The sequence below is a fragment of the Hemibagrus wyckioides genome, linkage group LG05 (genome assembly GCF_019097595.1).
Source record: "Hemibagrus wyckioides isolate EC202008001 linkage group LG05, SWU_Hwy_1.0, whole genome shotgun sequence".
In the NCBI taxonomy this organism is placed as follows: domain Eukaryota; kingdom Metazoa; phylum Chordata; class Actinopteri; order Siluriformes; family Bagridae; genus Hemibagrus; species Hemibagrus wyckioides.
The window spans coordinates 2,231,615-2,256,439 of record NC_080714.1 but is presented as its reverse complement, the minus strand read 5'-3'; the positions used below and the strand labels follow the sequence as shown (position 1 = coordinate 2,256,439).

The window sequence follows — 24,825 nt, the reverse complement described above, 5'->3', positions numbered from 1 at the left end:
GATGGCTGGCATTCAGTATGCCTGCACCAAGTGACACACTGCTGACAGGGTGTTTAACAGACAGTGCAACTTCAGCACCACTGTTCTGAAGGGCCAGTGAGCACGTGGCAGAGGGTGGAGGGGAAGAATAATGCGTGGTTGGCAGCCAACAAAGATTGTGGCTGCAGCCAGATGAGCAGGTTCTGTCTCCAAACTAATGCTCATCATTTTCTTTCTCTGTGTTCCAGGTAATATCGTCAACATCAACAAAGCTGATGGCCAAGCTGGCCAATTCCTGCACCTATGGTTCTCTGAGGACACCTCTGACCTCTCAAAATACCCCTAACACCACACCCTACCACCCCTTATTTCAGTAAACACCCCCTTTGTATTTGCACAGTGTGTCTGTGTTCTGCCAGAGCCGCACAGAGGTGCTACACATTTACAAAATAAATAAGTAATAAATATCACTTATATTATAGCAGCTTTAAACAGTCATTCCCTCACTCGCCTCTCTTCACGTTAATGACACAAAGATTTGCAGCTTGACATGTCACCAAAAAACCACAAAGAAGAAACTCCTCTGTCCTGAAGATGATGAAATAAACTACACCATTAATTCTGACTGTTACAAAGTGCTGACACTGGAGACTCCTTCCAAATGTTAAATAAACACATGTTAAGTCAATGATAAATAAACAGCGCTCTATTACTTATTATCTCTATTATTTAATATAAAATATTGGTGAATATTTGGTGAAAGCTATAAATATTAGAAGTCATATGCTAGTTATGAAGCTTGTGGAATAAAAAATGGCCATGCTTAATAACACTGGATCATTGACACAGTGTGTGATACATAAAGCATTCGTTTATTTATCTTCTGTAAATGACTTATGTAATGTCTTGCTGTGGTTTAACTATATTATTCAACTATTAATTGCAGTATTACTTTGCTGACATTTTGGGAAATACCAAATACCACGTCAATGTTTTTCTCTGTGGGTTTTTGTGGACTAGAGGATGAGGATGTGGATTCCATCCAGGTTTTCATCTGTGTGATTTCTCAGGGCTGGGAGTGAACTGAAAGCGTTAGCAGAACAGAAACAGAGCTGCATGACCAGCTCAGAAAGTCCCGATCAGGGTGGTGATGCTCACGCTCTGCTCAGCCAATAGAAAATCACCATTCTTCTTACATCATCTGTTGTTGGAAGGTTTCAGTTCTAAATGAATGGTGTTCAGTGTGTTTTGGGGTGAAATCCCTTACTATAGTCTGGGTGTGTGAACAAAATTCCTCAAGAGTTTTTATGCAGTAGAGATTACTGTCTGCTTTGTAATTTTTTTCTTTTTCTTTTTAGGAATTTCTTCAATATTCAATCTAATGGCATTGTACAAGCGTTCTTGTCAATGCAAATGAACATGAGTAAGTAAACAATTTTACAGTTAAAATTTTAATATTCACACTGGAGGTTGAAGTAAACATGTACAGTCATATACTGTATATTGTTTACATTCTGTAGTCTGAAGGTTGCATCAAATACAGCATTTCACCTTTAATAATTCTTTTTTTTATAATATTTGCTGTTTTGTTGTGGTTCCTCTTTTTGTCTGTGAAATTAAAAGCAGGTCATGTTACAAAAGAGAGCAGGAAGTCCCCTGTAACTGTGTTTCCCTTTAGACAAAACAACGAATCATAAATGAGGAATATTCAGAACTCATCTGTTGTCCAGTAAACTGCAGAGTGAAATGCATGAATGAATGAATTGTAAAATCACTCCTCCTGCAGTATATGGAATATTACTACAGCAATCTGCTGAGGAGATTCAGTCTGGTGTAACAGCGCCACCCTACTGGACAGAGTGCAAAATTCAGAATATCTCAACACACACTGGTTTCTGGGATCAAACACAAAAACAACAATAAAGAATAACACACAGCAGTGGTGCAAAAATATCTCTTGACCAGTGCATTTTAAATTAAGTCTAATATCTTAATATTAAGGTGTAAAACAATGCTGACGAAGATCCCACTCTAATGTCCTACATAAGAAATAAAACACTCAGTGTCAAGTTGTCTTAGTAGACTGTGGAGTTACTGTTACCATGCTGAACATTACTATTTTCCTACAACAGCATGTCCCAAAGTTTCTCTTATACCACAACAAATTGCCAACTATTATAACTTTCAATTTAATGGGTAATAGTAGGAAGATTAAGTGGTTAAGGCACTGGTTTGTTGATCAGGGGACTTGACTTGGGGTTCAAGCCCCAGCACTGCCAAGCTACCACCACTGGGCCCCTGAGCATGGCCCCCAATCTCCCCACACTCCAGGTGCATCATGGCTTACCCTGTGTTCTAACCCCAACATGATATGTGAAGAAAGATATTTCCCTGTGCAGTGATGTATATGTGACAAATAAATATATAATATAAAATAACTTATCTGTTCATTGTTACATGCGGTACTGTGAACATTCAAGAAACAAGTTAGTTACTGTTCTGACTTCTGCTATAGCACCTATAAACAGTCTGTTTAAAGCTACAGCTTTATATATAACTGTTACAAAGTGCTGACACTGAAGACTGCTTTCATAAATGTTATAAATCTCCTCATAGAAATCTCCACCATATCAGAATTTTATTCTCTCACAATCTTTCTTTCCTCTGTCCATCCATCTATTGTGTATACCCACTTATTCCTAATTAGGGTCATGGGGATCTGCTGGAGTCTATCCCAGCACACACTGGGTGAAAGGCAGGGGTACACCCTGGACAGGTCACCAGTCCATCACAGGGCCACACATATAGACAGACAACCACACACACTCACTCCTATGGGCAATTTAGAATTACCAAACTAATTAAAACTGTCCATTCGAACCCGAACCCAGGACCTTCTTGCTGTGAGGCAACAATGCTAACCACTAAGCCACCATGCTGCCCTCTTTCCTCTATATTAAAGTTAAATTCTCACAGCTATTTAATGGTAATGTTCCGTAGAGCACACAGCCTTAATCCTGTCAACATTTATGTCAACATTCATGCCTCGTACAAGCAAAAAAAACATTTTGTAATGATATTTTAAGTATTTATCTTACGTAAGTACAGTTTTGTAAGGAACTGTAACTGATGTATCTGTTAATGCTTGGAGTCAGACATCAGCGACTTTCAGTCTCTTTTGTTCGCTTGGCTTCCGTATCTACAGCGCTTTTGCGTTTGTTAGCATCACGCTAACATGAAGCATGTTACTCATTTAAAACCATGTCATGTCATGGCTTTCTAAAGAATACAGTTTTACAGATCAGCGTCATGCTGTTTTGTGTTTGATCCTACATAATCTTTTTTTTATATTTATTCCTGGAACACAATAACACATCACTGTTGTATATTTAAGTGTTTAGCATATTATTTAAATACTAACTCCTATTAAGATGAGATAGGTAGCACTTAAATTTTGTTCCAGGTTTATTAATGTTTTTCTTTCCCAGAAACTGATGATGTAATGTAATACCTGTCCTGTGATTGGTTCACGTATCTTCACGTGTGTTCAGTGTTTGTGGTTTTAATCCCATCATGCCAACTTTCTGTGGAAAACCCCAGCAAACTGGTTTGGACTCGGAAGTGAAACTATGGCCATCAGTCACGAAAGAGCACAAGTTTCTGTTCTCATGAACAAGTCAAGGCCTGTTTTGTTGAAAATGTGTGAGACATGCAAGAAATTAAAGCGTGAAGGAAAAGTCAGAAGTCATGACAGCACTTCATCGTAAGGTAGATACTGTATAAGGTGCTATAAGATGTGAAACTTCATAATAAACACATCATTAATGTAGATAAACTACTGAACATGAACTAATCACCATAACTGACATTTCTTTCTTTCAGGTTATTGGTAGCATTAAGTGACTTCTGCAGTTCATAACTTAATGTTCATCAATCTAAATAAATAAATAAACAAATAAATTAGACTAGTAAAGAACAACACTCAGTAAAGGTCAAAAAGGCCATACTGTTACAGAAAATATACATATACATACATACACCAATCAGCCATAACATTATGACCACTGAGAGGTGAAGTGAATAAGACTGAGTATCTCCTCATCATGGCACCTGTTAGTGGGTGGGATATATTAGGCAGCAAGTCAACATTTTGTCCTCAAAGTTGATGTTAGGAGCAGGAAAAATGGACAAGTGTAAGGATTTGAGCAAGTTTGATGAAGAGCCAAGTGATGGCTAGACCACTGGATCAGAGCATCTCCAAAACTGCAGCTCTTGTGGGGTGTTCCCGGTCTGCAGTGGTCAGTATCTATCAAAAGTGGTCCAAAGAAGGAACAGTGGTGAACTGGAGACAGGGTCATGGACGGTCAAGGCTCAACAATGCATGTGGGGAGAGAAGGCTGGCCCGTGTGATCCGATCCAACAGATGAGCTACTGTTGCTCAAATTTCACAGTTTGTTGTGTATGGGGCCGCATAGCCACAGACCAGTCAGGTTGCCCATGCTGACCCTTGGGCACATTGGGCACATGAGCATCAGAACTGGACCATGGAGCAATGGAAGAAGGTGTCCTGGTCTGATGAATCACATTTTCTTTTAAATCACGTAGATGGCCGGGTGCGTGTGTAAAGCAAAAATGGATCAGGAATGGTTCGATGAGCAGAACAAAGAGTTTGAGGTGTTGACTCCGCCTCCAAATTCCCCAGATCTCAATCCAATCCAGCATCTGTGGGATTTGCTGAACAAACAAGTCCAATCCATGGAGGCTCCACCTCGCATCTTAGAGAACTCAAAGGATCTGCTGCTAACATCTTGGTGCCAGATCCCACAGCACACCTTCAGGGATCTAGTGGAGTCCATGCCTCAATGGGTCAGGGCTGTTTTGGCAGCAAAAGGGGGACCGACACAATATTTGGCATGTGGTCATAATGTTATGCCCTGAAGGTGTGCTGTGGTATTTGGCACCAAGATGTTAGCAGCAGATCCTTTAAGTCAACATATACACAGTGTATATATATATATGTAAATATTCTGGGGCGGTGTGATGCAACCTGAGACCAAAGTGGATTTTGAAAAATGTGTCATTGTGGCACCAAAATAAAATCTGAGGAATAAAACAAAACACTGTGTGTAATTTTAAAAAGAGCAAAGTGTGAAGTTAAATAAAAAGAACAATAGCACCAGGAAAGATACTGTGAGGAGAAATAAGCTCACCAACTGGACTGCATGCCCAGAGTGAAGCACAGAAGTGGATCAGTGATGCTTTGGGCTGCAGTATCAAAGTCCTGTATCATGCAGTTCCCTACTCCTTGTGCTAGATTGGTGTGTCACTGCCAAGGACTACCGAACCATTCTGGAGGACCTGGAGCACCCAGTGGTTCAAACATTTCACCCTGAAGGTGGTGACGTGTATCAGGATAATAATGCACTAATACAGAAAGCAAGACTGGTGACAGAGTGGCTTGATGAATATGAAAGTAAAGCTGAACATCACTAATGGCCTTCACAGTCACCAGATCTAAATGTTATTGATCCACTTTGGGGAGTTTTAGAGGAGAGCGTCAGAAAATATTAGAAGAATGGCTCAAAATCCCTCTGTGCACTGTGCAGGACATGTATCTGTCATTGACTTCAGAGATAGACCCTACACTATAATAATAAATTATTGTGGTCTAAAACCAGGTTTTCCAGTTTCGTTGTCCAACAGCTATATGGAACAAAAACAGGGACATCTAGTGGACATACTGAAGTATCACACTCAAACAATATGTGTACCAGTACAGTACAGGCATAAGACAATGGGCCACATGTATCAGTCTTCTAGTATAGTTATGTGTATAATGGCCAAGCTAAACTAAAGTGTTAGTATGTGCACTAATATTCCAGTAATACAGTCACTGCAGCATGTCAGCTACCATAGACAAACACTAACTCCTCCTTAATGTATATGGTGCCATTACATCTATGCATTCCCAAGATGCTTTAACATAAAAATCAATAAAAACCAATTGTTAAAGTTTTATAGTTTAATAGTGTCAGGATATCACAATACAATCTGCTCATTACTACTTATGTACAAGGCACTAAATGGTTTAGCTCCCACGTATCTAACCAGTCTTCTAACATGCTACATCCTTTCTGCTCCCAGATCACAAAACTCCAGACAAAAGGGGGTAGAGCGTTTTCGTATTTAGCTCCTAAACTTTGGAATAGCCTTCCGGACAGTGTTCGGGACTCAGACACAGTCTCCCAGTTTAAACATAGATTAAAGACTCTCTTTAACCAGGCATACACATAATACATCCCATAACCTTGTACTGCATCCAGAGATGGACCGGCTCCAGTTGGATTCTGCTTTGTGAGGATTTGGGTATTTAAAGCAGCAATGCCAACACTATGAGTACTTTAAGGATGACAACAACCTCCTAATTAATACACACTACATATACACTACATATCTGCATCACACAACTCCAACTGACTGTACATGACTGCAGAAAGGACATTATTTATAATCACGCTCTTCGGTGCAGAGACACCGGTGATGTCATGGTATCACACAATTATACATTTGACACAAGTGACTATTAAAGCCTTAGTTCTGTTTGTAAGAAACTAAAATAACTAAAAGACATGTACTCAGCTTTATCCAGATCTCAGACATGTAGCACCTAACAACCATGTGTACCCATCAATGAAATCCACAGTGCCCTCTAGTGGAGTAATTGACTCATAGCAGTTACACAGGGCCAACCAGCAGAGACCGAAAACCCAGTTTATGGTGACTTGGTGTATCATCTAGGCATCAAATTATTATAAAATCTTTTAACAGAAATTTTGTACCATATCAACAATTATCAACAAGCATTTCTTTTGTTAAACACAAACCTTTTTATTAGGTTTAGATTGTGTGAACATTAGGGGTGTAACGATATATCGTAGTACGATATATTTCGCGAAGCAAAAATGCCACAATACGCATCATAGATAGATGGCGATATTTCTACGATATGACAATCGTTTAATCCCATAGGATGAGCTGCCAAAAACTGACCCACTCTGCAATAGCGTTACGTGTACATTCACCGGAGTTACAGAAATCTCTAGAACTGAACGTTAGCAACATGTGTTCAACTGGAACTGACATCGAAATAGAGGATGCTCCATGCTCTTACAAGTCTGACGTCTGGCAGCATTCTGGTTTTCCGGTCACTCGACAGGAAGAGGATGGTAAAAAAAATTGTAGACAAAACACAAACTGTGTGTAAACACTGTAAAAAAAAGGCTGATATACACAACTTCGAACACTACGAATATGATGTGTCATTTAAAATGGCACCACAGCGACAAAGTCCTCCAAATGGGTGCGAAAAAGAGAGTGAAAGACGGCCAAACGTCAATCCAGCATAGTTTTGCGGCATCGTGGGCTCAGTCAAGTGCAAGGGCTCAAGACATAACTAGGAGAATCAGAGTTTTTATCGCAAAAGACATGAGACCGTTTTCTGTGGTCGACAATGTTGGATTTCGCAAACTGGTTAGAGCACTTGAGCCCAGGTACCATATTCCGTCACGCCCACACTTCAGCCAAAATGTAATTCCAGCCCTGTACTCTGAAGCAAAAGCAAATATGCTTGATTGTCTGAAAAAGGCAGAGAATGTGGCAATAACGACTGACGGGTGGACGTCGAGGGCCGATCAAAGCTATATTACAGTTACAGCGCGTTATCACCACAGAGTGGGAAATGAAAAGTTTTGTGCTTCAGACTCGTCCACTTTTTGATTCACACACTGGAACAAACATAGCCGAAGTTTTAAAAGCGGCTATACAAGAGTGGGAACTTGAGAGGGCTCATCATAACATTGCTGTCGTAACCGACAATGCTCATAACATGGATGTGGCAGTGAGAGAAGCCGGGTTGTCACTGCATATTAAGTGTTTCGCTCACACACTTAATCTCGCGTCGCAAGCAGGACTGAATTCCCCGCCGCGTCAGTCGCTTGCTTGGTCGAGTGAGAAAAGTCGTGGCTTTCTTTCACTGCAGTGCCACAGCAACAGCTGTGCTCACAGCAAAGCAAAACTTGCTTGAGATCGCATCACATAAGCTTATCATGGATGTGGTGACAAGATGGAATAGCTCAATGGATATGCTGGAACGCTATCTCGAGCAACACGCGGCTATTACGGCAGCACTCTTGAGCCCAGAGGTGCGCAAAAATGCCCGTCAACTTGATACTATGGGTAGCGCTGACATCAGTGATGCCGAAGAAATACTAAACCTTCTTCAACCTCTCAAAAAAGCCACCACTGTCCTGTCTGATGAAAAGAGTGCCACACTTTCACTCATAATACCCTTGAAATCCATGATCGAGCAGAGCATGATGCTGGATGAAAAAGACTCCACAACTGTATCTGACATGAAAACAGCAATCCTGCAAAACCTCTCAAGCAGATACACAGAGGTAGATGATTATCTCACAGCCCTGGACCCCAGATTTCGATCGTTGCCCCACCTCCTCCCTGAACAACGTGAAGAGGTTTTTTACTGGTTGAAGAACAAATCAAAAGAGTTACAGCAGGCATGTCTGCATTTGTGTGCAAGAATCTGAGCGTTTACATGTTTGTTTGTCACTGAATTGTAATCTGTGCTGACCTTGTGTGTGTGTGTGTGTGAGTGTGTGTGTGTGTGTGTGTGTGTGTGTGTGTAACCAAAAGTGTACTATACTTCTTTAATATATTTAAATTGTTTTAAGGCTGGTACTGTGGAGCAAACAGAACCGATGGAGACAAAAGGTGCCACTGATGGAGATCCCACTGATGCAGCAGATGCAATGCACAGAGTTGAGCAAGAACAGCCACCAAGCACAAAGACAGCACTGGAAGATCTCCTTGGTGCAACTTTTGCTAAAACAGCAGCTGCCCAGTCCAACAGCAGGATAGAAGTAGAGATTGACATGTACAAGAAGGACACTTCTATTCCCCTAACCACTGAAATACTGGAAAGAAAATGCTCAAATGTACCCACTTCTTTCCTCACTTGCCAAGGCTTACCTAACAATTCCAGCAACATCAGTTCCCAGTGAACGTGTTTTTTCTACAGCAGGAGATATTGTAAATGCTCTCAAAAAAAGATCTCAGCTTTCACCTAAACATGTAGATATGCTGGGGGTTTTTTGCAAAAAAAACCTGTGAGTAACCTAAAAAACACCATGGAGTACAGTTGAACTCACTTGAACACAACACCATTTGTTTTATTTTACAGTTTTGCTTTTTGCACTTTTTACTGCTTTATGAGGTTCAGTTCAGGTTTTCGGCTTAGGTTTCAGCGATCTTATTTTTAATGTAAACTTACTTGAACAGAACACCATTTATTTTATTTTATAGTGTTTTACTGCACTTTACTGCGCTAAAACATTCTGTCTTAGGATTCAGCAAACTTAATTCTAATTTTATGTTAAATTAAATTTTTTTCCAGTGACAGGCCTATTCGATTGTTAATTGAAACTGACATAGAGAAGGTTGAAGTAAACCTCAGTGTTGTCAGATTTTAAGTTATATGTACAACAAAGAAAGTTCATGAAAATTGTTAATGTTTAAGAAATAAAGCTGTTATTTGAATTTGTTTAATTTTTTTCATTTTGTTCAAAATATCGTGATACATATCGTATCGTGAACCCTGTATCGAGATACGTATCGAATCGTGAGGTGAGTGTATCGTTACACCCCTAGTGAACATGCTGTTACCATAGGAACGTATTAATACAAGTGCATTATCATAATTCTATTATTTGAAAATTAATCGACACTTTCTGATATAAAATTCAATCTTGCTGTTGAATACAGTAAAATATTGTAAAAAGCACAAATTTTATGTTGATAGAAAAACAACTTACCATTAATTGGTGTGTGACGTCACAATGGTTACTGCTTAAAGTTCCACCTTCTCATATCCCTGATCCAGGGTGTAAGTAGTTGTCTTTAGACATAGACAGATCAGCTATGACAATGACAAGAGTGTTTCTGAACAGAAATAGATCTTAATATAAGCAGATATATTTAAAATCTCATAGCATTTGACTCGTTGACTCGTTTCTGATCTAAAATTGACTCATTTCTGGATGTGAAATGTGCATAGGCAACATTTCATGTTCATTGGCTGTCAGTTCTGTTTAAGGAAAAATAAATAAATGAAAATGAATTTGTTTATTCATCTGTTTAGGACAAATCACTCATTGTGTTTGGTCGCATCTCTGCACACAGGTATGAGACAGCTCTGTTCTACATTACCTGAACTGAAATGGAATTATTCCATACTGGCCCTTTAAGAGCCGAACAGCGACTCGGTCCTTCCGCCGCCGCTGCATCCGATCAGAGAAATATAGACCCCTGCGGCTCTCATCACACATCCGCGGTGATCCTCAACGCCCTGTTTCTCTGCAGGTAATAAAAACATCCACCGTTTTTGTTTTGTGTTTCATAACAAACCTGTGTGTGTTTCAGTAGATGAGTGTTGTGGAGTTTCTCACCTGGGTTTATAATGTTCTGTTACAGCAGCGGCGGATTGACACACAGATCCGAGTGTTTATAACAGGATGGTGAAAAGCGCTGGGAATATTATAGGCCGGGATATTATATTAATTCTAATGTTCATGTTTCATTCTGCATCACTTTGTGTTGCATTCAATTCTGCATTATTACTAACAGCTTCACACCGCCGGTAGAGACAAAGCATTATTAATTATGAGAATCATGTCAAGCAATTTTTTGTTCTAATCCTAGTGTGAGATCTGAAACACTTACGTAATGAAACGAGCATATTCTGATCGCACGAGCTGTTATACACCTATACACACACACACACACACACACACACACACCTGTGTTCTAAGCAGAACCTACGGTTTATTCATAGAGCCCTATCCGCCATTGTTTATACATCTCCAAACATTAATACGTCAGCATTTCCATTCACGCGCTACTGTTGCAAATATGACGTCAGAGTAACCCTGAACATTATAACGAAAATGATAAACAAAACAATAAACTGTTCCCTTTTATTTTAGTTGCGCAAGAAACAACTAATAATGGCCTGGAAATGTTACTAAACCTTACCTTCGTTAAAAATGCCAGGATATTAATATTCATGATATGCAAATTGATAACCCGCCCCTCATTCTGTCATCCAGGGATCACAAACAGTCAGGAGAGGTTATAATGAATATAACGAGCTTTTTAAACAATTCTATCATGATCACCATATGTAAGACTATATTTAAAAAAAAGGAATAGATAAGAAATAAATCTCTTACTGTTACTACCCAGAAGTTGGCTATTTTATATAACAGCTAATTGTTTTATCCCTCTTATACCTCAGCAGTTTGCCAACTTATTATGTTTTTAATATGAATTATTTAAAGACATATACCATTTAACCATTTACAGTTGCACCTAATGATGTGGAATGACGAGGAAACAAGCTCCTGTTCTCACGTGTGCTATAGCAGCTATAAACAGAATGATTGTCCCCATGTAACATGTATGTTTAAAGTTATATCACGTTTAAACCAGATGGTTTTGAATTTCTGTGTCAATTTTGATAATGATTATATACCAATAATAAACTTGAGGTGCACTTGATCTGAAAAGCATGCCATCCTGGTCTAATGAACTTCTCTCTCTTGTTCTCAGGTCGTCTTTTGAACTTGTTCGGTTCTGACAGAAATGGATTAGCTGAGAGCGAGACCTCTTTTCCGTCCACACTCTCTTCATCTCTTTATTTCTCTCTCCCTCACTACCTCACGATGGCGTCATGCTCTCCAGCTGTGCGTTTTTGCCAGAAGTTGAACAGGCTGAAAACGTTAGAGGACGACATGATGGCCACGTCTCTGAGGCGCTGCCTCTCCACACTGGACCTGGCGCTGCTCGGTGTGGGTGCCATGATTGGGTCAGGTCTGTACGTCCTCACTGGAGCCGTTGCCAAGGATTTGGCTGGACCAGCTGTTGTGCTTTCATTCTTGGTGGCTGGCGTGGCTTCCCTCATGGCAGCTCTATGCTATGCTGAATTTGGTGCCCGTGTCCCCAAGACAGGCTCCGCCTACATGTTCACATATGTCTCCGTCGGGGAGATCTGGGCTTTTTTGATTGGCTGGAATGTCGTTCTGGAGTATATGATTGGCGGCGCAGCAGTGGCTCGTGCTTGGAGTGGGTACCTGGACTCCATCTTTGACCACCGCATCCGGAATTTCACAGAAAGTCACGTGATGCGCTGGGACGCACCCTTCCTCGCCAGATATCCAGACTTCCTTGCAGCAGGAATACTGCTGATTGCGTCTTTTTTCATTTCATTCGGTGTGCGTGTCTCATCCTGGCTAAATCACATCTTCTCTACAGTCAGCATGATAGTCATAGCCTTTATCCTGGTCTTTGGTTTTGCTCTGGCTGATCTGGATAACTGGAGCGCTCGCAAAGGCGGGTTTGCCCCCTATGGATTCTCGGGAATCATGGCAGGAACAGCCACCTGCTTTTACGCGTTCGTGGGATTTGACGTGATTGCTGCATCCAGTGAAGAGGCACGTGACCCTCGGAAGGCTGTTCCCATGGCAACAGCTATATCGTTAGCTCTGGCAGCCACAGCCTACATCCTGGTCTCGATGGTTTTGACACTGATGGTCCCATGGAACACACTTGATCCAAACTCGGCGCTCTCCGATGCGTTCTTCCGGCGTGGGTACAGCTGGGCAGGCCTCATCGTGGCTGTGGGATCCATCTGTGGTGTGTATGACAGTGATTGTGTTTATGCATGGTTCTATCCATCACTCTATATGCTGGAGCAAATGTTTACCAACAACTTGAAGGGCTTTTTTATCAAGCAGTCTACTTTATTTATTAATTATTTATTATACTAGACCTGTTAGGCTCAAGATTTGACTCTTTCCGAACATTTTCATGTTCTGTTATTTTATGGCTTATTCTAGCATTGGTTATTGGTTTATATATAATTTTATTTATATATTTCTCAGTTGTTTATCTGAGCATTTATCATCATTCCTCTCCAGCCATGAACACGGTGCTGCTCAGCAACCTCTTCTCTCTGCCTCGCATTGTGTATGCCATGGCTGAGGACGGCCTCTTCTTCTCCGTCTTCTCACGTGTAAATCCTGTCACCAAAGTGCCAGTCATTGCCATCTTGGTGTTTGGCAGCCTTATGGCTTTATTAGCGCTCATCTTTGACTTGGAGGCTCTTGTCCAGTTCCTGTCCATTGGCACGCTGTTAGCGTACACCTTTGTAGCTGCGAGTGTTATCGTTTTGCGCTTCCAGCCTGAAAGAAATGTCGGTACTAAGAAAGATGCACCAGCGCCCTCGCCAGGTCAACAGAGCATCACTGCCTCCGAGCTCAAGGAGGTAAGAAATTATAATCACAGATCATGTTTATATAAATATTTTTTATTCTTTTCAAGTGACAAGATTCATTTCATAAATACACTGATCAGCCATAACATTATGACCACCTGTCTAATATTGTGTTAGTCCCCCTTTTGCTGCCAAAACAGCCCTGACCGGTCGAAGGCATAGACTCAACTATTCCTGGTCAGCGACGCACACACCCCAGGGTATGAACTTCTTCAGCAATTTGAGCAACCGTAGCTTGTCTGTTGGATCGGATCACACGGGCCAGCCTTCTCTCCCCACATCCATCAATGAGCCTTGACCGCCCATGACCCTGTCTCTGGTTCACCACTGTTCTTTCTTTGAACCACTTTTGATAGATACTGACCACTGCAGACAGGGAACACCCCACAAGAGTGTGATCCTTACGCTTGTCCATTTTTCCTGCTTCTAACATCAACTTTAAAGACAAAATGTTGATTTGCTGTCTAATATATCCCACCCACTAACAGGTGCCATGATGAAATCATCAGTCTTATTCACGTCACCTCTCAGTGGTCATAATGTTATGCCTGATCAGTGTATATTGTACTTTAGACATTTTTTTAAAGTATGATTATTATAAAAAAAAAAAAAGGAAGTGTTTTTGTTTTAAATAAAGGTGATACTGATCCGAAATGTTTGTGACAATTTCTTTTTAAAATCAGGACAGCGGTGAGCTGAAGGAGTACGAGTCGTTTTCAGATAAACTGCGCTTGGTGGAGAGGCAGAAGTTCCCAGGTGCCCTTCGTGCCCGTTGGGAGCCGTACCTGGGTACGGTGTTGGGGGACTGGGCACCGGGCGAGGTGGTGGCATTCAGTGTGTTGGCTCTGATGGTGAGCGCCGTGTCACTCTGTGCAGTTGTTGTTTTTGGGCAGAGTTACCTGAAGCTGCCTACATGGAGCTTTGTCCTGCTGCTTGTGATCTTCAGCTTAGCGTTCATCCTCAGCCTCATCGTCATCTCTGTCCATGAGCAGCAAAAGAACACCAAGACCTTCCAGGTGAGAAACACTTTCAGAATATAATAATCTGAAAGCCTCAGGCAGACATCAGTTTAATCACGAATATTGCATGAATATTTGTGGATGGAGATCTAAGAGGGTATAACTGTCCTGCTTCATTGTGGCTTTCTTCTTTCCTGCTGGTGAAAGTGATGCTAGACAATAATAAAAAAAATGTGATAGCAGGATAATGAGGAACATGTTGCAGTCACTACAGACCTGTGCAGTATTTTAATAGGTTATTTTGGCACAGTACTTTGACTGTGATGATTAGGAGATAGCACTTAGAAGCATTCCTAAAGCACTGTAAACGTTCTGGTCATATTTATTGTTTTTTTATGTCTTAAGCTGAACATGTGGTTGAGGAGAACTTCCCAACTTTCTGAGTGAGATTTCTGAGTTTTGAGGTTCAGTAAAATGCAGCATAATACTTGGTAACAGTGGATCCATTGTTTGACATGAAAATGTATTTTGTCATTTAGACATAGTGTGAAAGTGACAGCATTTCAGATATCGGTTTTGCAGAAATTGTTCTGTGTGATATTGCAGTTCAGTTTTAATCACAAAAACATTTGCCTTTTTTTAAGAATCCCTCTAAGAGACTGATTTTTTTAAGCATGTGTAATATCTCATGATTTGGTAGAATACAGATTTTGAACAAGAGTGGACACAGAATTGTGCCTTGAGGGACACCACATGCCACTGTATGATGGTTGATGCCTGAAGAAGTGCGAGTCAAGTGTTAAAAGTCTGTACAGCCTGTTAATTAATATCCTATATCTGATGTAGGATCAAATCCAAGCCAGTGCTCCATTCAGTCATGTATAAAGCACTCTGGTTTAAAAGTGGTGGTTTAGATGCTATTAAAGCTCCAGTCTCAGATGATTCTACCCAAAAAAAAAGGGACAAACTCAGAAACATGAGGCATAGTAATGAAGCAGAGCTGTTTATCTCTTCCATTAGGACGAGAACGCTTCACCCATAATGACATTATAAGAGCAGCATTATAGCGGATATAAAAGACACTAATGGAGCGCTCGAGGCAACATGGAGTCATGAGTTTCTCAGAATGAACTTCAAATAGTCTGCTGATTATATATTTTTAATAAATCACATCAGGAAATCTATCTCAAAATCACTCATCGTTTTTCATCCTTTTTTTCCTGAAACTGCTGTAACACAGTATTGTTACTAATCATGTGGTAACACCGTGTTCTGTAATAATTTCAGTAACAGTGCCACAGTGGAAGTGCAGGTTTCTTTAGCTGAGATTGTCATGATTATATTTAGATTAAATAGTCTGGTTTGCATGTTTGCTTGGACCGGTGTCGTGGCACGGTTGCTCTCAAGGTCTCAGTGAAGCACAGTTAGTTCTCATGACTTTATGACGCATGTAAAGCTGTGTGTCAGCTGTGTTTGTACGTCTGAAGAGTGTATTTGATGAGTGTACTTAGCTAGAATAGAGAGCTTATCTTAGTGTTTCTATAACTTTATTGTTTCATGCATCAAGGAACTGTTCCATCTCCTGAGGAAATCATCTGTACCAGTGCATAATGTGGTTTGTGATTTGAGAGTAAAATGTCAGACAAAATAAAATTTCACGCCTGATATATCATGATGTGATCAGTGGAATCTGATCCTTGTGAAAAATAATTCTAATGTTATTTCAGTAGTATTAGATATCTGATGAAATCTAAAACCAGGTTCCAGTACTGACTCGGAGCTTACTGTGTACATTTCCTTTAACAAATGATATATTTGTTGTGTGTGTGTATGTGTGTATGTGTGTATGTGTGTGTGTGTGCGTGTGTATGCGTGTGCATGTGTGCATGTGTGTGTGTGTGTGTGTGTGTGTGTGGTTAAACAGGTTCCCCTGGTGCCATTTGTTCCTGGTGCCAGCATCCTGCTGAATGTGTTTCTCATGATGAAGCTCAGTTCTCTCACCTGGCTCCGGTTCACCATCTGGGTAGCTGCAGGTACACACACACACACACACACACACACACACACACACACACAGGTACACAGAGTAATATATCTAGATCCTTTCCTTGTCGTTTCATTCAGTTGAGTGTCTCCACCTTCTACACAAACAGTAAAAAGACAGGTAAAAAAACATTCTCCAGATCCTCAGGATCTTGTGGGTTTAAAGATGAAACACCATGGACACGTTTTAGAAGTGTTTTTGACCCATGTTTTAGTCTACATCAAAACTCTGTTATTCAGAAAATCTGAGAATTTTCTAGCTCGTGTTCGCTTCACCATTTTTTAAACAGTCTTGAAGATGAAGCATGAGGAAACAGATCTTTATGCCTCCTGATATCAACAGTGACGTCGACTTATTCCTTCATAACAGAGGTGGACAGTAAAGAAGTACATTTACTTGAGTACTGTACTTAAGTACACTTTTTGAGTATCTGTACTTTACTTGAGTATTATTTTTTCTGAATACTTTTTACTTTAACTTCACTACATTTGAAAGACAAATACTCTACTTTTACTCCACTACATTTCTGTCCAGGTCATTGAGTAGAAATTATTTACATTAATCATAGGATGATTTTTTTCACTCTTGTAGCGTCACGTGTTGTAAAGTTCAGTGGTTTTCCATCAGTTTTTTAACTCCATTTCTCAATTGATCAATTGCTGATAAAATGGACGAATATATGCTTTGTATATTATACACCACCAACACATTGGTAATGATGTTAGTTAACACACAAAAACGTATGCTGTGTCCGAAATAGTATTCAAAAATAGAATTAGTATGCCCCAAATCGTAGTATACTGAAAAGAGTATTCCAAACATTCCTGGATGGTCTACTACTTCCGGTAGAAATTCAAAGTGCAGAACAGTGCACACTCTAATGGGTAATATTGCCCACAACGCATTGTACACAGGAGGGAGGAGCCTGGACAATGGTGTAAATGCATATTAAAACGGTGTAAATGAATTGTGGAAACATATATAACTCTTTGTTAAAGCAGTGTTGCTGTTGGCTGGTTGTACAGCTGCTGTTGTGTAGCTGGGTTTTAAAGCAGGTTAGATTTTTTTTTTCTGACCAGTCTTCATTTACAGACCATTTGATTGAAATGTTCATGAGTGGATACACATAGATGTGTACAGGTACATCTCAAAATTTAGAATATAATGAAAAAGGCCAATATTTTTAGTCACTCAGTTCAGAAAGTGAAACCCATATATTATATAGATTCATTACACATAGAGTGAAATATTTCAAGCCTTTATTTCTTGAAATTGTGATGATGATGGCTTACAGATAAGGAAAACCCAAAATTCTGTGTCTCAGAGAATTAGAATATTGTGAAAAAGTTCAATACTGGAAAGTCATGGTGTCACACCCTAATCAGCTAATTACCTCAAAAGACTTGCAAAGGTTTCCTGAGCTTTTAAATGGTCTCTCAGTCTGGGTCAGTAGGCTACACAATCATGGGGAAGACTGCTGACTTGACAGTTGTCCAGAAGACAATCAATGACACCCTCCACAAGGAGGGTAAGCCACAAAAGGTCATTACTAAAGAAGCTGGTTGTTCACAGAGTGCTGTATCCAAGCATATTCACAGAAAGTTGAGTGGAAGGAAAAAGTGTGGTAGGAGAAGGTGCACCAGCAAAAGGGATAACCGCAGCCTTGAGAGGATTGTCAGGCAAAATCCATTCAAGAATTTGGGGGAGCTTCAGATGAATCCTAGACATGGCCTACAAATGTCGCATTCCTCGTGTCAAGCCACTCCTGAACCAGAGACAACGTCAGAAGCATCTTATCTGGGCTGTGGAGAAAAAGAACTGGACTGTTGCTCAGTGGTCCAAAGTCCTCTTTTCAGATGAAAGTAAGTTTTGCATTTCATTTGGAAATCATGGTCCCAGAGTCTGGAGGAAGAGTGGAGAGGCACAGAATCCATGTTGCTTGAAGTCCAGTGTGAAGTGTCCACAGTCAGTGATTTGGGCTGCCATGTCATCTGCTGGTGTTGGTCCACTGTGTTTTCTGAAGTCCACAGTCAACGCAGCCAGCTACCAGGAAATCTTAGAGCACTTCATGCTTCCTTCTGCTGACAAGCTTTATGGAGATGCTGAGTTCATTTTCCAGCAGCCCTGGCACCTGCCCACACTGCTAAAGGTACCATAAGCTGGTTCAATGACCATGGTGTTACTGTGCTTGATTGGCCAGCAAACTCGCCTGACCTGAACCCCACAGAGAGTCTATGCCATGCCGCATTGATGCAAAAGGAGGCCCAACCAAGTATTGAGTGCATAGAAACGAACATACTTTTCAGAAGTCTGACATTTCTCTTTGAAATATCTTTTTTTTATTGATCTTATGTAATATTCTAATTTTCTGAGACACAGAATTTTGGGTTTTCCTTATCTGTAAGCCATAATCATCACAATTTCAAGAAATAAAGGCTTGAAATATTTCACTCTGTGTGATGAATCTATATAATATATGGGTTTCACTTTCTGAACTGAGTGATAAAAAATATTGACCTTTTTCATGATATTCTAATTTTTTGAGATGTACCTGTACTTTTTTGTTGGGGGTGGTAGGAGTGTTACATTAAAAATGAAAATGATTATACCTGTCTTTTTTGTCAATTCAGTTGTTTAATTTCTATAGGTTTTGTAACATTCCAAAAGCTCTTAATTCAACAGATACTACAAACTGGTCAGTATATTCACTAGGTTGCTACAAAAGGTACTGTAAGTATTGCATACAACAATGCAACAATAATAAAACAATGCGTTGACATTTACTTTTGATACTTAAGTACTTTTAAAGACAAGTACTTCTGTACTTTTACTTAAGTAAAAATCTGTCTTTACAACTTTACTCCATTACAAGTAAATGTTTGACCAGTAGTATTTGTACTTTCACTCAAGTAAGGAAGTTGTGTACTTCGTCCACCTCTGCTTCATAAGTGAATAAAGTAACAGTGTGGCTGTGAGAGCAGCAGGAATTCAACCTCAGGAAGGGGGAAAGGGTGTAATGAGAACAGTACAGGAACTGGGCTAAATGTACAGAGACTGTAAGAGTTAACTGACTAAAGAGTAGAGAATGATGAAAGAGGATCACCTTCAGCTCCAGTTAACATCCATCTGAACAGTTTAAACACACACACACACACACACACACACAGACCTTTTGTTTGCAGACATTTCCTATTGTTATTTCAGAGAAGGTTAACTGTCTCTCCCTCTCTCTCTCCCTCTCTCTCCCTCTCTCTCTCCCTCTCTCTCTCTCTCTCTCTCTCTCTCAGGGCTGTTGGTGTATTTCGGTTACGGTATCTGGCACAGTAAAGAAGGCCTGAAGGAGCCGCAGTGTGTTTCCGCCCGTTACGTGGTTCTCCCCAGCGGGAGTCTGGTGGAAACTGTCCAGAACGTCCAGCCCGAGGGACACACACACACTCACTCACCCCCCACAAACACTCCCACGCCGACCACCGACCCACAAGCCAACAGATGATCTGTGTATGTGTGCGAACACATGATAAACATGCTAGTTGTGTAGTGTGTGTGTGTGTGTGTGTGTGTGTGTGTGTGTGTGTGAGTGTGAGGGTGTGTATTTTCTCCTTTACTGCCACAGTCTGTTCTGCCTTTCTGAGGATCACGACTAGGTCCTAGATTTGGGAATGTTGATTAGTTTGAGGAAACACCAAGAGATCGTACTGGACGTGTGTGAGTGAGTGTGTGAGTGTGTGAGTGTGTGAGTGTGTGAGTGTGTGAGTGTGTGAGTGTGTGAGTGTGTGAGTGTGTGAGTGTGTGAGTGAGTGAGTGAGTGAGTGTGTGAGTGTTATATTTGTGTAGTTGAGACTCATTCGCTCTTTGTTGAATCACTTCCTGTGTTGATTTACTACTGAGTTTAGCCAAATATACAGCAAAAGTCTGAATCATTACCAAGAACTGTTTCTATTTCAGCAGTTACACTCTAATCCATCACCATGTGCAGTATATTACATTAATTTCTCAAAATGGATATGAACAAGTTTATTTACAACTTATTTTCTGGAATATTTACACAACAGTGAGATATAAGTGAAGAGATGGCTACCATTTTATATCCAGACTACACTGTAATACTAATGCCACTCTATAAAGTGGTGTGTTAGTGTGTGTTTATGGTAGCTGATGCGCTCCATTACTGGAAGAACACATGATGCACTTAGGAATCTTTTTCTCCATGTAGTCTTCGTTTCAGCTTTCGCCTGTTATAGAGTTTTGTGGGCGTGGCTAAATCTAAACCATCTATGTTGTGATTGTACTTGGTAATCTGCTGGAGATCAGTGTATTGAAATACACACATTTGTGCATATTTTTAAAAATCAGTAAAAGTTTGGATTGGCCACAAAAATATTTATAATGTTACCTTTAGGAAAAACAATCCTTAAATTATTGCAAATATTGAAGTATCTATGAAGTAGTATCTCTTCCTTCTTCAGGCAAATGAAGAGGGTTGTGTTTGCCTGGTAGAGTTCATGTTTCCGGGTAAACGTTAAATTATTCAGTATTTTCATCAATAAATTTGTTTAGTTTCATTTTGTTTACCATTTAATTTTTAAATAAGAAGACTTTTTTTTTTAGTTTCACAACAATGAAGAATTCTTTAAATTATCTTCCACTGTCCTAATGGAAGAAAACATTGGATTCAAAGTGGCATGACCCCAGAAAAGTCCTGACAGCTGATGAAATGAACAGTTCATGGTAATGAAATCAATTCATATCATTGGGTTTTTGTGGCTTTTCCCATCATATTATTAGCCTGGATTGTTAGCTGTGATCTGATAGAAAAGGCGTAGCTAGCAGTTTAGAATTTTGGATTAAACTCCTGCATGTGATTACGACTTAATGAGACGTTCATGTGCAACACTGAGAATGGCAAACACGCATGAATGCAGCCTCAGTTCAGTTCACATGCTCTACGAGGTGTTTATTTAGAGGTGTTAATGAAGTGTTTCAGTTTTGGAGTGAGTCTGGAGTGAGTCTGGAGTGAGTCTGGAGTGTGAACACCAGCCGAATGTGTACTGATTTAGGAGAGGACCTTAGGGATGAGTAGCACTTTTCTGACACAGTGTGCGGTTTATTGCTGAGATATTAGAGGTTTGTTGAGCTGACATAAGCAAGGACAATCATTGATGCTGACACACACTCACACACTCTCACACACACTCACACACACACTCACACACACTCACACATTATGCTAGAATTAAAAGTCTTTACACACTGTTGTAGATTCATCTCAGACCTCACAAAAATATTAATATATTTGAACCATGATTATATTTTATTTATCTTTCTCTTTAATATTTATTTGTATTTATTTAAATGTCTCCATCAAGTCCGACCTCATTCCAGAGTTTTATGTTTCAGTGGAATGTCCATTCATTTTAAAGGCAGCTTAAGTGTCAGGACCAAAGGTTAATATGCAGCAGTGTTGCACTGGGCTATGGTCATTCATACAGCTGCGCACACACACACACACACACGCACACACACACACACTTTCAATGCCTGCCAGTTCCCATTTAGGGATTAAAAGCAAGCGCTTATTTAGACATGTCATATGATAAGCACAGATTTTACATGACCTTTTTTCTCTCTTTATCTCTCACACACATACTATTTGTGCATCGTGTGTGTGTTTGTCTGAGAGAGAGAGAGGGAGAGAGAGAGAGAGAGAGAGTGAGAGTGCAAGGGCAAGGCCTCGAGGTCTCAATTATTCAGTCATTCAGGTCATGTGGAATACAATGTAATTAAGAAAAGGAGTTGAAATCGGATCAGTTTAGGTATTAAAGCTTGACCAGTGTAAACACTTTGTCCCCAAAACTGATCCCAAATTTGAAGAAGCTAAAAGTTTTGAAAATTATTGGAGAACACCTAAAATGTTGAAGGACATCAAGAGTGATGAATTAAACTCTCTAAAATTAAATCTATTATATAGTAACATTTTTAGTAATCTATTTCAGACAAATTCCATATGTATTTCTGAAAAATAATACATTATTAAATTATTACACCTTATTAAAATCAGTGTGTGGCAGCCAATCACAGTCCACAGCTACAGTTACAATTTGTTTGTACTACCAATTGCTAATAATTGGCCTTTGTAATTATGGAGATGTTTAGATCTCACTGAATGTTCATCACTTTGTACTACAGCACACTCTGCTGAACACTCCCCATGTTGCACTGCTGCATATAAACACATAGTACAATGGTACGTTAAAGTCTGAAGTCACAGCTAAGAACTTATTTGTTAAACACCACTACAATGTGTTTATGTTAATTATTAAAGAATATATAATTTATTTGTTATGACAGTTGCACACTCGGATGCTCGGAGATTTGGACGCATCAGTGAGTCTGTAGTCCAGTAGCACTCAGTGCTCCTTCGTTATGAAGCTTTGAGTTTTGTTCATTTCTGTTTTGTCTGCTACTGTATCTCCTCTTATCTACTGTATATCCTCTGATCTGTTGATTAAATAATGGAACACTGCATTATGTTATAAGATTAGAAAGATAGATCTTATATCTCTCCCGACACTCCTGTGTCAGAAAGGCACAAACGTTTGCTGTCCTGCATGATTTCATTTAATACCGTTATAATTTTGTCATGTTAAAGATGTGGTGCCGCAAAAAATATCATTTGCACAGTTTTCTGTTTTCCGTCCATATTTCAGTCAAAGTCGAAGACATGTTTGGTGTCCTGAATTTGCTTTTTTAGCGTTATACTGAAATAGTGTGAAGTAGCTAAAAATAATGGAAGTACCATTCCTGGAATTTGGTAGATACCCTTATCCAGAGCAACTTACATTTTATCTCATTTTATACAACTGAGCAATTGTGGGTTAGGGGCCTTGCTCAGGGGCCCAGCAGTGGCAGTTCGATGGACCTGGGATTTGAACTCATAACCTTCTAATCAACAGTCCCAACACCTTAACCTCATAGCTACCACATCTCACCTGTCTATCTCACCTGAACTGTGTATACACACCCAAATGTTCATATACAAAGTTTGATCGTCATTAAGATACAGAATCTCATTCCTGAAGATCTTAAACAACTGTATTTTGTAGACATGTAATAATAACATTTTAAATATAAATACATTTATAAATATTTAAAATGTTGCTGTACAATAAACTTCTGCTTTCTGTTTAAATGATTCTGGCCTGGAAATGAGCTCCACCCCGATCCAGTTCAGTCCTGACGCTTCATTTTAACCCGTTGTCAGAATTTCCATTGCGGTTCACCTCCATGACAGCAGCTCTAAACTTGCTGCTTAAAATTTAATAAAAGGTTGCTAGATACACATTTACATTTAAATGGACATTATATTATCATCCACATCACTTTCAGCTTACAACTAGAATTCCACTTTAGAATGTCAAGCTCTGGGAGGCGGGGCCTTTGTGGGCGGGGCCAGTTTGATTCTGGATGTACAAAATGGCCACCACATATTTTACAGATTAAAACACTCAGACACTCAAACCATCATCATTTCACAGAATATGGCTATGATTTTGGGTGAGATAACTTGTTAAACGTAGCTACGGTGCTACTAAATAAACTAAAAGTTCATTATACACCAAACATGTCATGGCTGACTGACTATATTCGGGATAAGTGGAACCATTTAATGTTCTTTTTCCCAACCCATTCCTGATGGTAGACGTTATACTGGAGATTATAGACGAGCTGTCTGTGTTTAGTTTGTTTATCTGCTGTAAAAAACATCATGTCTGCTGCTAATCATTCCCAAGTCTATGCTGAAATCCTTTCCACTTGATCCTGAGGGTCGATTTCTGAATCTCACAGAATCTCGTGATCGAAGTGAAACCCATCGCTGATGTAAATATCTGTATCTGTGTATGTAACTATGCCACAACGACGTAACCGATGGCCTTAAAAATGCTATTTATACTCGAACCATTCCCAAAGCCGAAAAAGATGTATAAAAACATTTTTAAAGTCTGTTCTGCTATTAGATTTGTATCATAACATACCTTTAAATTGCTTTCGCAGTGGATCGATTACAGTGTATAGGTGATAGAGATATAAATCTACAGTATGTACAAGGAGGGAAGTTTTGTAAGCACCAAATAACCCGTTTTTTGTTAGCTGTTCTATAAATTTTGCACAGTCTGAAGAGCCTCAAGCTCAAGTTACGCTTTTCGTCTAACTCTTTTCTCTGTTTTCTTTTTCATTTCCCCAAATGGCTCTGATGCAGATCACAGAAAGCAGAATGAACCTGCTAATGTTTTCATGTTCACCAGCTAGCTAGCTACACAAAGCTAACCTGACAGGATTTCTGAGAAGTTTTTAAGCTGTATTTAAAACCTTTTCATGAATATTCATACGATTTAGTTGTAACGTTGGCAACCTAGCTAACACAAGCTAACGTGACGGGA

The 24,825-nt window shown here is 39.8% G+C and overlaps 1 protein-coding gene and 1 long non-coding RNA gene across 3 annotated transcripts; one reads left to right on the top strand and one right to left on the bottom strand.

Annotated features, from left to right (window-relative positions):
- Positions 1-4,957: 4,957 nt before the first annotated feature.
- Positions 4,958-10,908, bottom strand: LOC131353572 (uncharacterized). 2 transcript variants are annotated; one of them, XR_009204637.1, is made up of 4 exons: positions 10,774-10,908; positions 10,500-10,578; positions 10,261-10,407; positions 4,958-9,970 (listed from the first exon to the last, which is right to left on the bottom strand). It is a non-coding gene; the product is annotated as an uncharacterized LOC131353572 (long non-coding RNA). The 2 variants fall into 2 exon arrangements; XR_009204636.1 differs by having other exon boundaries at positions 4,958-9,949.
- Positions 10,327-22,910, top strand: slc7a4 (solute carrier family 7 member 4). The gene is made up of 6 exons (XM_058390707.1): positions 10,327-10,413; positions 11,662-12,744; positions 13,029-13,375; positions 14,068-14,400; positions 16,268-16,376; positions 19,675-22,910. The coding sequence occupies exons 2-6, from the start codon at positions 11,775-11,777 to the stop codon at positions 19,878-19,880; spliced, it is 1,965 nt and encodes a 654-aa protein (XP_058246690.1). The 5' UTR covers positions 10,327-10,413; positions 11,662-11,774; the 3' UTR covers positions 19,881-22,910.
- Positions 22,911-24,825: the final 1,915 nt, after the last annotated feature.